The 12,940-nt window shown below is 37.5% G+C and overlaps 1 protein-coding gene across 2 annotated transcripts in view; it reads right to left on the bottom strand.

Moving 5' to 3' along the window:
* Window positions 1-1,373: 1,373 nt before the first annotated feature.
* The window catches only part of Rars2 (arginyl-tRNA synthetase 2, mitochondrial), a 45,376-nt gene continuing 33,809 nt past the window's right edge, over window positions 1,374-12,940 (bottom strand). For both annotated transcript variants that reach the window (XM_090338456.1, XM_090338457.1), the window contains exons 10-20: window positions 11,177-11,283; window positions 10,276-10,371; window positions 8,045-8,105; window positions 6,922-6,998; window positions 6,141-6,265; window positions 5,536-5,603; window positions 5,342-5,451; window positions 4,857-4,952; window positions 3,663-3,737; window positions 2,134-2,197; window positions 1,374-1,495 (exon numbers count right to left, since the gene is read on the bottom strand). In XM_090338456.1, the coding sequence (XP_090194582.1) occupies window positions 1,409-1,495; window positions 2,134-2,197; window positions 3,663-3,737; window positions 4,857-4,952; window positions 5,342-5,451; window positions 5,536-5,603; window positions 6,141-6,265; window positions 6,922-6,998; window positions 8,045-8,105; window positions 10,276-10,371; window positions 11,177-11,283 (966 nt within the window). In that variant the 3' untranslated portion in view covers window positions 1,374-1,408. The remainder of the gene's footprint in view (window positions 1,496-2,133; window positions 2,198-3,662; window positions 3,738-4,856; window positions 4,953-5,341; window positions 5,452-5,535; window positions 5,604-6,140; window positions 6,266-6,921; window positions 6,999-8,044; window positions 8,106-10,275; window positions 10,372-11,176; window positions 11,284-12,940) is intronic.

The following is a 12,940-nucleotide window of genomic DNA, read 5'->3' as shown; positions in this document are numbered from 1 at the left end:
TTACATAAAATGACTGCAAGCTGGGTGTTGGTGTAGGCTCATGCCTGCAATCGTAGCCACTCAAAACTGAGATATGAGGATTGAAGTTCGAAGCCAGCCTGCGCAGGAAAAATGTATAAGACTTTCATCTCAAAAAAACAGAAATGAGCCGGGTGCAGTGGCTCACGCCTGTAATCCTAGCTATTCAGGAGGCTGAGGTTCAAAGCCAGTCCTAGCATGCACTAAAGTCCATGAGACTCTTATCTCCAATTAACGACCAGAAAACTGGAAGTGGTGCTGAGGCTGAAGGGCCTTGAGCTGAAGAGCTCAGGAAGAATACCCAGGCCTAGTGTAGAGGCCACGCCAAATTCCAAGTCCCAGAACAGCACCAGAAAAAAAGAAAAAAGAAAAGGACTATAATCAGGACCAGTGTGCTCACTAGGATATAGGAACTAGAAAATAAGTCTTCACAGAAGCAGCTCCCTGGAAAGACTGTCAGCATCACTGTCCTTATAACATTTCATTCAAAATATTAGAAGAAGAAAAGTGTTTTCCAAAGAAGTGAAAAGGGATACTGGGTATGCAAAATATATCCTGACTCTACAGTATTTCCATTCCATGGCTAGTCTGTGCTAATGGAATCTTTATGCTACATCAGAAAATTAGCAGTCTGCAAGCCAATTTAATTATAAGGTGCACGGATAACTCTTCTCTAGGATGACGAAGGTAAGCCGTTCTTGTTAATGTAAATCAACTTTTCTGCTCATTGGGGAAGTTTTGGTTCATGTTTGTTTCTCTTTACCTCCAAATGGATGGCCATGCTGATCAGGGATTCATGTGATTGAAACTGAGCTGAGCTCATTCATACTAAGTCACACAGAGTCGACTTATCTAATATGTAGATATATGGAAACTTAAAAACTTCTATTTCAAATTATAGTGCCACTGATGGACTGTATTTTATGAAATGATGTACAAGTAATTCCTCACTATTCTGAATTTACATAATAAGGTACATATATAAAAGGTAAGCAAGAATAGTTCTCTTCAGGCAATTGTCAGTTATTTTTTTGGATCTGTTTGTTCAGTATAGATCCAGATAGCCATTCCCCCCTCCTCTACAACATTTGATAATAACACTAGATCTCAGTTATAAGAACAGTTTATGGAAGAATGATATTATAAGAGACCTTAAGCCAGAGTTTAACTCCTAATTCTTTTGTTTAAAAGGTTCAACTTAGTTTTTCAAATACCTAATTAGATTCCTGATGACTATGAGAGAATTCATTTAACTTATTTTTATGGATAAAATAGATTTAATTACTCAATAAATTCTGGTGTAGAATTAGAACCTAAATTCTATTCTGTACAAGTCATCTAAAATAAACAGTTCCTTTTTAATATTTTAAAAATCCATTTTAATTAGACATTACATCTTACATACAGGTGTTATTCCAAGAAGTTTCATTCCATTGACTAGAACAGAACGGACAGCTTTGAAGAGTTGAAGTCTGGCCTACAAAATAAAGAATATCCAATAACATGCTGGCTACAAGTAAATAAAAATGGTTGGGTTTGTTGTTATTTTTGTTTTGTTAGTCATGGGACTTGAACTCAGGTCCTGGGTACTGTCCCTTAGTTTTTCCCAAGGCTCTACACTTTGAGTCATAAATCCACTTTGAGTTTTCGAGTTGTTAATTGGAGATAATATTTTCACTGGGGCTTTTCTGCCCTGGCTGGCTTTGAACGGCGATCCTCAGATCTCAGCCTCTTGAGTTATAGGTATGAAATACTTTGCATCTGGCAGTGGTTTTATACATCTTTAAAGTAAGAACAACACTTTACAGTGCTGTAGATTGACTACAGGAGAGGAAAAATAAATTCTAGCATATACTACAGTAAGAGTGACACAAAAATGTTTGTGTAGAATAGAAGTTCCCTTCACACCTAATGAAGGGAAATGTGTTTCACAGTGTATTTTGAGAAGGATATGAACACTGGTTGTCACGGCCCAATTAAAATTAGTATCTAAGTCAGGAAGTACAGAGCTATGTCTAAATGATGTTATTTTAGAAAATTTTACAGGATCATTACTAGTACTTTATTAGACTGAGGCTGCTAAGGATTATGAAGAAGATAGAAAGCATAACATACCGCAGCCACTTCGGGTGGACTGTCTTTTATCTGTAGTGTTTTGTGAGCCACAGCTGCAAGATGACTGAAACAAAAATAGGGAGAAAATCTTAATGAGAATCAGCAGTAATTGCCTATTATAGATATAAGCCTGATATCCAGTCAACTTAAGTTGAAGCCTATTAGCTCTAAAGAAAGCCAAAGCTGAGACTGGAGTTCAGTACTTTTCTATTTCTGAACCCATGTTTTAGCTTTTTCGTCTTGATTCTACTATCAAGAGGCAGGTTCTTCAGATTTTGTTGTCAGTTAAAATTTTTTTAACAGTTTCCCTTACTTAGCCTTTAAAATAAAAGGGCAGGGTCTTTTCCTTTTGGTAGAATGGGAAGTCTGAAGAGAGACTGGTTTTTAACCTGCTCTGCATACACACTGATGCTCTTCCTAAGGTAACTTTGCTGTTGAGATATGGCAGAAAGTAGAATAACATGTTTCAGAAAAGATGTGAGGAAATTCCTATAGTGACTGACTGACATTTCAAAAGACTTTCTGGCTTCTTTGGCTATATAGAAGTAGTACTTAAAGAAGGAAAAAAAAAGCTTATTTAAAACTGAGTCAGACAGGATTAAAAAAAAATGTATAACCAAGAAAATAGCCATAGAAAGTCTCCAACTTCTCTAGATTTTGAGCAAATGAAGAACTTCCTTTCTTAGGTTTATGGGGAGACACAGGTGTTGTTATATTAAGAGTAGACTCAACTTTTATTCAGAGCCTTATAAAAACCATGGAATTTTTTTTTTTTGGTGTGTGTGTCTGTGTGTGTGTGTGTGTGTGTGCCAGTCCTGGGCTTGCTCAGGGCCTGAACACTGTCCTTGGACTTTCTCAAGGCTAGAGCTCTACCACTTGAGTCTCAGCACCACTTCCAGCCAGCATTTTTTCTATGTATGTGGTACTGAGGAATCGAACCCATGTCTTTGTGCATGCGAGGCAAGCACTCTACCACTAGGCCAAAGTCCTGGCCCAACAACGGAATTTTTATCAAGTTGTCACTGATAACTTGTATTCCAATTCTTTCTCTACCTTCCAGCTGAATTGATTTTTCTGGGCCACACCTTAAAACCTTATGGGTCCTACCACCCCACAAAAAGTAGTCTAAACAGCTCAATGGCCCACACAGATAATTTTTCATCCCTCCAAATGACTGTTCTTAGACTTCTTGCACTACCTGGGCTTTTTCTCCTTTCTCACTTCTTGCTTCTTCTAATTAGTATCTCCTGCCTTTCCCTGAGAGCTCTGTGATCTCTTAAGGCTGGCTGGGTGAACATCATCTCCTATCACAACAAATATGGCACTTGCGTAACTCCTTGATCATTATTACTATGTCATGGAATGATACAGAGACTATTCATCAGACTCTATATCATGGAATGAATGTCCATGACTTACTAGTTGGCAAAGATGAGGCAAAAGCATACTAATTTTTAGGGAAAAGGATTTACTTACAGGTAATCTTTAGCTACAAGAAAATGCCTTGAACGTTGGAAGATTATACTTACCTTAGAGTTAGAAGGTAACTAACAATGTGCCTGGGTTGAAGGTCCTGAGATGTTCTATAAATTATCTCATCAAACCTAAAAGACAATAGGAACAGCAAGCAGGGATATATGGTGTACGTTACACTAAAGTAAGATGTTAAGATGCTCAAGGATGGTGGGTATAAGACTGACTTGACATCATTAAGAAAAAGAATACAAAACATTAAAAATAAAAACAATATATAAAGGCAAATGAAGACTGCAAGTAAAGACCTAAATCATGAAAGTTAGAATATACAAAGTCTGTAGCCATGCTGAAAAATCTGTAAGCTAGCAAAGTTTACCCCCAAGGCTAAGTAAGGTTGGGTTGTCTTTTCTTCCCCATTAGATAGATATAGCCAGGTGCTGATGGCTCATGCCTGTAATCCTTAGTTACTCAGGAGGCTCAGATCTGAGGATCATGGTTCAAAGCCAGCCTGTGTAGGAAAATCACACCTTACATCCAACTAGAAAATCAGAAATGCACTGTGGCTCTAAGTGGTAGAGCTCTTTCCTTGAGCAAGAGCTTAGGGACTTCATCCAGGCCTCAAGTTCAAGCCCCATAACTGACCAAAACAAAACAAAAAGCAAAACAAAACAACAAAAAAACTCCCAAATTAGATGTCAACAAATTTTCCCAGAAAAAGAAAAATGCCTGTTCATAACCAACTACAACTCTTCTGAAAACTAATCTCTACTGACACATCTATACTATAAAGTGTGGTTTTCTACACTTTCCTCTACAGTGTAGAAGAAATTAGATTTGAGACTAAGCTGAAGCATGAGGCAAGACAAAGACTTAAGGTCTGTGGAAAGCTGCACAAAGGGAGGGATTTCCCTGACTGGTCCTAGAGGTCAAGAAGATGCTCTTTTCTAAAACTAAATGCTTATCTTTTCATCGAGTTTTACTTTCCAGACTGTGGATTAAAGGAGTGCTAGGCATCTGTGCTAATTGAGTGGTGTAATATTTTTGAGATTCAAAGACTGGCTTGAGCAATGGTTTAATATGTGCCCTGCATTTGCCCTCAAATGTAACAATCGACACTTGGGGCATTACTTTAGGTAAAGGCTAAAGGTGGGAGGCAACCAATGGTCTACAACCCTAATTATCAGCAAAAACAACAACTAACAATCAATTGAACAAACAGGAACAAAACTGTTAGAAAACCCTCATACCTGAGAAGATGCTGGAGAATTGAAACAGACTGTGGCTCTTGTAAACATGCAGTATTGAAGTCATTCAGATAACCACATCCAAACGTCTCTTCCAAACTGTTAGCAAGGATTACAGTTAAAAACATTCAAGAAACACACAGATCATCTGAGGGCATATAGCTGCATGTGATGAATACTTCCTAACATATTAATAATGCTGTCTCTTTAGTATGGCCCTAGACTTGTATGTCAAGATTGTGTGACAGGAATCCTCAATTATTCTAACATATTTTTTTCTGTATAATATCATAGGTAACCCTTCTCTGGCATTGTTATCCTGATAGTAAGTTAAAGTAATATACATAAAAGCACTTATTACATCGTGCTTAATAAATATGCTATCTTTTAGTTTTAAAAGATGTTGGAAAAGGCGAAAAAACAAAGCCTGATTTGAAACCCACACTACTCACTTCTCAACCTGGGGAAGGATGGTGGCCTTGTCTTACCTGTGGAGGCGAGCATGTGTGTATTGGAGGAAGACTCCTGTGTCTCCTCGACTCTGGAAAATACGATCCCAGCTGAATTGATAGTCAGATACAAGTAAACCTCTGAAGTCCTAAGATGAGAGGAAGTTTTCAGCTCTAGGATCTGTTCAAGTACCAGACCCAAAAGACTCGTAAGTGAAGGAGTCCTGGCAGACCTGAATGATGAGTGCTGCGAGTCCCACCCTCTCTGCAGTCTGCTGGGGGTCCTCGAGTCTTTTACTGGCTGAAACAGACAAAGACACCTCTCTTTAACTTGAAGGACTCTTGAGTTATGATTAAAGTGGAGGAAAAAAAAATCTGCCCAGAATGACAATCAAGAATAAACAAACGCGTTTAGCAAGGTAATTTACAAGATAAACAAATTTTTCTGCCTATATTACAGGGAAGAAATGTGAATTTTTTGAACAAATATTTTGATATATATCTAATGCTTATTTTTCCAGGGGATCAGGTTAAAGTCATATAAACTTATGACTTGAATCCAACCTGTTAGTTGTAACACAGGAATTTCACAGAATGATTTGGACAATTGGATTATACTAAAGCTGTTCATGAAAAGAGGACCAACTCAGATGATAAAAATAGCTCCTGAGCAACCAGCCTAAAATACTTGGCATTTCAAATTGGTACAAGCTATTTTTGGCACTGTTAGTGAAAGTTCAATGACAGGACAGTTACAATAAATCACACTGCTCCAAGTCCAGCAAAACACAGAAGTGCCATGTAAGTAAGGTATGACTTTAAGAAAAAGTGGACTCACTCTTAATGGAGGCCATGTTCTGTAGCATCCTTAACCGAATCTCATTTAAAACATCTTCCAGAAAAGTGACCTCTCCTCTTCGAGTCTTCATTCCCTGCACTACTCCAAAGGGCACATGCAGGCATCTAAAATAAAAGGGCAGATTGTCAACCAGAAGCTGCAACTGTGTTCTAATATCAGTTTACACAGTAGCCTGACTTTTATTCTTATATTGGAGGTCTTAAGAATAAAGGCAATAAGGGCCAGGAGTTTGGCCTAGTAGTAGAGTGCTTGCCTAGCACTCATGAAGACTGAGGTTCGATTCCTTGGTACCACATACATAGAGAAAGCTGGAAGTGGTGCTGTGGCTGAAGTGGTAGAGTGCTAGCCTTGAGGAAAGCTCAAGGACGGTGTTCAGACGGTGTCAGACCTTGGGTGTTCAAACCCAAGGTCTGACAAAAAAAAAACCAAAAAAAACCAAAGGCAATGAAAGAAGATGTGAATTGCTGTATGCAATAAAGCATATTGGGCATAGAGCTTCATCTCTCTGACCTCATTACTAGCATGTGATTAAATCATTGGTTGCTTTTATGAGGACAGAAGGGGAAGAGTGCTGTTGGAAATCCAAGACCCTAAGATTAGATATCTATAAACATTTATCAGGACAAATATTACTATGAAAATTAAATCTGCTTAACTTCAAGTTTGAATGGAAATCAAGGTAGGTATTTTTTCAAAGTTGGATGACCTAAAAAAGCATTAGTAACCCTAAACAGGTAACTGTGAATCATGCAGACATTACCTTTCTGCCCAGTTGTATCCCATGATCTTCAGTATTTGAAACACTTGCTGAAAGTGCTTCTTTTGCCCTTTATCTGTCTTGGAAGAAAATATATTTAAAAATTAAAAACATTATCATCAGCAACAACAAAAAACCCAGTGATAAGCCAATATATAAATATAAGGTCAAATCTGAATCACATGAATATACATATATATACATATACACACAGTTTTGACAAATTGAAGTCACTGTTGATCAACATGTTACAAATAAACACAAAAGACAATATTTTGTGTGTGCGCATGTGTGTGAGAGTGCATGTGCACGCTGGTGTCAGCTTAAATTCAGGACCCTAAGTTCTTACTTGCTCAATCACTTGAGCCAGGCCTTGAGTCCTGGCATTTGCTGGGTATTTTGGAGATGGAGTCTTACGGACTTTTCTGCTTGGGCTGTCTCTGAACCTTAATCTAGTAACCTCAGCTTCCTGAGTAGCTAGGATTATAGGCAAAAACTACCAGTACCTGAACTTGTCAAGAAGTTTTTTTTGGGGGATGAGGGGGTAAGGGAAGGAGGGAGGAAGTAAAGGAAGGAGGAAAGAAGGACAGAATGGAGAGAGGGTGAGCCAATGAAGTAATTATATTCAATGTAGGCATTGTAAAAAATGATCTCAGCCTCCTGAGATCCTAAATTTACAGGCTTGAGCCACCAGCACATACTTCACCAGTGCCAAATAGATATTTAAGTCTTGTAAGTCAATATCTAAACAGAAGTTGCCACTCGATATTAAATAATGAATTCTCTCCAAAGCTTGACAAATAGTTTTTCCTCAATTTTGCTACATGGCATCTAATTTCTATCTCCTTGGTTTTTATGAGATAGGTATCACAACCTTTCATTCTTTTTGTATTTTTTGCCAATCTTGAGTCTTGAATTCAGGGTCTGTGGGCTGTCTCTGAGCTTTTATTGCTCAAGACTAGGTCTCTACCATTTGAGCTACAGCTCCACTGAATTTTTGGCAAATAACTGGAGATAAAAGAGTCTTCCACACTTTCTTGCCCTGGCAGGCTTTGAACTGAGATCCTTAGATCTCAGCTTCTTGAGTAGGTAGGATTACCTTTTATTCTTTATACTGATTACTTACCACATAAATCATTGTATCAAAATTATATTTAGCCATTCGATCCATTGCAGCTGCAAGATCTCTGAAAAATACGGGTAAAGTTATACAGTTATAATTACTTTAACCAGTTTAATAAAAATAAGACTTTTCTACTTATGAATTCTTATAGCCTAAGTGCATGCTTACCTGGTCACATTATACTGTGAAACAAAATATTCACAAAGTTATAGTTTGGAAATTATAAATGCTCTTGGGAAAGTGATTTTAAAAAACACTTGCTAAAAAGAAAAAGAAAAAAAAAACACTTGCTAAATTTTTTCTTGTAATTTTTTTCTTTCCAGTCCTGGGCTTGATCTCAGGGCCTGAGCACTGTCCTTGGGCTTTCTCTCTCAAAGCTAGCACTCTACCACTTGAGCCAGAGCACCACTTCTGGCTTTTCTATGTATGTGGTACTGAGGAATTGAACCCGGGTCTTCATGCATGCTAGGCAAGCACTCTACCACTAGGCCAAACTTCTGGCCCAACTTGTGATTTTTTAAAAAAGAAAACAACTAAAACAGCTTTGGGCAAAATACCTTGTAGGTAAATGTTTTGTGATTAAGACTCAATTAAAAAGAATCCTCTAAATGTTACTATTTTCCAGTACATTTTATTAAAAAATTAGAGTTAAAATATTATATATATATATATATATATATATGTGATGAAGTAGATAAAGAAGTCTGTTTTAGCTACTCTTTTATTGGTACTATTAAGAACTTTCAAAATCTTGGGTCACCCAAAAGCTATCTTCTAGTGCATTTTCGTTTTCCTACTTTATTTTTTGGCAGTACTGGGGTTTGAACTCAGACTTCATGTTGAGCACGTGCTCTGGTAGTTAAGTCTTTCTCCTGTATTTTAAAGTCCATAAAACTACAGGTATAAAGTAACATGTTTTGTGTTCTAATATAAAGCTTACTTAGATGGGACTATTTGGGCCTGAGCCCAAATTTGAGGACAGCCTGGAGCAGTAGAGGGCCTTCTGCTGCAGTCCAGGCTGAAAAGGTCAAGGGCTTGGTCAGTTCAAGTTTATGTTGTTTGTATTAGGAAGTATCAAAAATGGAAAAGGGCACTGATGAGATTTTTGAAAAACAGATCCTGGTCATTTGTAGAGCCCTAGTACAGGGGGAAGAGGATGCCTGTCCTAAGGACTTAAAGTCATGACACAGTTGAAGAGTAAAACATGTTTGACATATTGCCAGTTTTGAGTGAGACATTTGACAAACAGCAGGTACAAGGTAACCCTGGCCTTGATAGTGTTTCTTAAAAGCAGGAGATAAATTTCCCACATGAAAGATGCCTTTGCTGTACCAGTAACAGGCTTATCACCAAAGGCTGGGAGTTCAAGCCAAGGGAAATCTATACAGATCCTTAATTAAAATAAACTTGGATCTTTTAGTCTCCACACAGGAACTAATTACTGTTTTTCATAATATGCTATACTCTTCAGTATGTAAATATTCAACTCTAATAGCATTTTAGTTCTTCATTTCCTTATGAAGGCTTCCAGGTCACTTATATAAACCCGCATTCTTATCTTCTGTTAAAAAATAATTAAGCTTAGGCCTGGGATCCACTACAGTCTTTTGTCAACAGTTCTTGGGTTTGACCATATTGCTTGACTGTTTTATCGTCCTTCCTTCTTCCTATTGGCTTAATTCCAGAAATCATGTGTGCTTAATAAACCTGGTTCCTATAAACAGTGGCCACTCCCTCCCATAAAGTAAGTCATGGAGTAGGGCAAAACAATACAAGCAGTATGTGTAAAATGCCATGTTCTTTATTCTAAGATTAATGAAAGAAAATCATTGTGACTCTGGTATTCCGACACTAATATGCATGAAGGATGGCCTTTAATTTGTTCAGACACAACTGAGTAGTTGATGCTTTTCTGGTATATATTTTCTGCCAATATGCAAGTATGAAAGTACTAAGTGATTGTAAGAAAAAAACCCATCATTTTAATAATTTCTGGTATAATGTATTCTGCTGTAACATTTAAGATGTCCAATGATGGATGTTCAACAAATTATAGGCAGTTTTTGGGTCCCTTTTCTGACAATAAATAGAAACTCAAATAAAATACTGAAAGCAAAAGACCTATCTATAGCCAGCAGTAGGTAACAATTTTGAGGGTGAAGTGTATTACCTTTCATTATTCATAAGATGAAGAAAATGACATTTTACACATTCCAACACCAGAGGCTACAAACCTGGTTGCATAAAGAGAAGTCCCATCACTTCGCATCACAGTACAGAAGGAAGAGGGGTCACCTTTCCCAGAGAGGTCCACCACAGCAGTTCCCTTCCTAGAAATGCAAAAGGTAATTAACTGTGAATCCCCATAATCAATCAAGACTTCAAAGTAGATTATCTACTCTAGTAAACCTGAAGCCAAAGAAGCAGTTGTCACCCAAGTAGCAATAAGCAAGTCATTCAAGCTACAACTAATAAGAACTATGAGTAAGAATCTAGTAAAAGTGGATCTGACTTAAGTATTTTAATTACCTTGACTCAAATATTCTACAATGTGTACACACACACACACACAATCAACAATATATGCAATATATAAAACCTGTCAAAACTTTTTTTGTAAGGAAAGAACTCTATCTAGTAAATTCTACTTTCTTTTTCAAATTCTACCTTGACAGTTTGTGAGACCTGAGGCAGATCTCTCATTTCTTCTGGTTCATCCCTCTCCTTTGAGAATAGGCTTTTGCTACTGACAGAAAAAGTACTTTGAGCACAGGAAAAATGCTTAGACAATGACTAAAAAGCTGGGGGTCTGTGGCTCACGCCTGTAATCCTAGCTACTCAGGAGTCTGAGATCTGAGGATCGCAGGCTGGGCATGAAAGCCTAGGAGACTTTTTTTTTTTTAAACTGTACTTTATTGTTGGGGTAATATGTAGAGTGGTTACAGCTACATTTGTCAGGAAGTGGGCCCATGAGACTCTTATCTCCAGTTAGCCATAGGAAACCAGAAGTGGCTCAAGTGGTAGAGCTGAAGAGCTCAGAGTACAAGCCCCGTAACTGACAAAAAAAAAAAAAAAAAAAAAAAAAAAATCAAAGCACACCCTTAACTTTACTAAAGAATAGTGACCTGGTCATACATTGTTTTCTGTAGGAGTCCTTTACTGTCCAACAACTTCAAGACTTCCTGAGATTTTTCCCGATAAAAAGATTCTCCAGAATATTCATCGAAGTATATTCCTAGACGCTAAAAGGATTCACACAAAAAAAATAATGTTGGTTAACTCTCCAATTATATTAACACTATGACAAAATTAAGCATGCTTTAACAGTGGCAAAGAGATGAGGAAAATAAAATGTGAATCAATTTACTCCTTTGTGTATATGCCTCTAAGCATATCAATGAAACTTGCTTTTCAATACCAAGGTCATAAGGTCCATGTAAAACTGAGAATATTGGGGCCCAGAGTTTGGCCTAGTGGTAGAATGCTTGCATAGCATACACAAAGACCTGGGTTCTATTCCTTGGTACCATATCCACAGAAAAAAGCCAGAAGTGGTACTGTGACTCAAGTGGTGGAGCTCTAGTTCTGAGAAAGTCCAATGACAGTGCTCAGCCCCTGAGTTCAAGGCCTAGGACTGGCATAAAAAAATAAATAACTGGGACTGTTTATGTGGGTACATCTCTGTAAAGCTCATCCAGCAAACAGTTAACATTAATAATGTTAATTAATAATTAGTGCATTATCAATGACAATGTCACCATTGTCAATTTTGACAATGCATTATTCATGATTATAATAATTAATTTCCTTATAATTACTTTTACTATACAATTATAATTTTATCATAAGTAACAAAATGCAGGACCATGTTAAAAATGAATAAACTGAGGATTTAGTTTCCCAGGCATACTACACATACTTTTGAGCATTCTTAGCCACCTTGTGGCCAGTGACTGCCACTGTGGATAGCAAAGATCCAGAAAATTCCTTCCTCAGCAGAAAGCTACAGAACACAGTCTTAGAAAACAGTATATACATGCCCTATCTACAGCCTCTTCAATTTTGTCCTAGTGCTCCCCATATTGTTTATTTATTCCAGGTTATAGGCTTTTTACCAAAACTCTGCTCTTTGCACACTGTTGATCACATTGTGTATGCTATCAGACTGTCAACCTCTTGTTTACTTTGTTTTATCTTTAACTTGCTTGATTTGCTCTATATCCACTTGCTAGTATGTAAGTTCCACAACAGCAAAAACTTTTGTCTCTTGCATACTTTTAATTTCAAATATTCATTAAATGAAGGAATTGCATACCTTTCATATACAGACCTGAGGAAGTGAAAGAAGAAAAATAAGAAAAAGTGAAGAGGGCTGGAAGTATAGCTTAGTGGTAGAGCTTGCCTATCATGCATGAAACCCTGGGCTTGATTTCTCAGTACTACAAACACAGAAAAAGCCAGAAATGGTGCTGTGGCTCAAGTAGTAGAGTGCCAGCCTTGAGAAAGCTTAAGGATGGTGTCCAGGCCCTGAGTTCAAGTCCTAGGACCACTCCTCTCACCCCGCACGCACACACATCGAAAAAGTAAAAAAATGACAGAAGGAAAGAAAAACCAAATGTCATCTGACACTGATTCAAGATTATCTGTAGCTCAATTCATCTAAACAATCTTCGAGTTCTAATTTTTCATTCAACCTTGTCTTCTTTATTTTATTTTCATCATTAAGTAGTCATACAAAGGAGTTACCATTCAAGAAAGCAGTATACAAAGTCACTCATCATTCTACCCTGCATCTCTCCCAACCCCACTAAATCCCTAAGTCTATGCTAAAACCCAAGCTTAAAGAGCACCTTTAGGAAGCAGTAGTGCAACAGAGAGCTGTACATGCCCTTCAAGGGT

Source organism: Megascapheus bottae, chromosome 8, assembly GCF_031878675.1.
Source record: "Megascapheus bottae isolate mThoBot1 chromosome 8, mThoBot2.hap1, whole genome shotgun sequence".
NCBI classification, from domain to species: Eukaryota; Metazoa; Chordata; class Mammalia; order Rodentia; family Geomyidae; genus Megascapheus; species Megascapheus bottae.
This window is presented reverse-complemented; position numbering and strand designations above follow the sequence as displayed.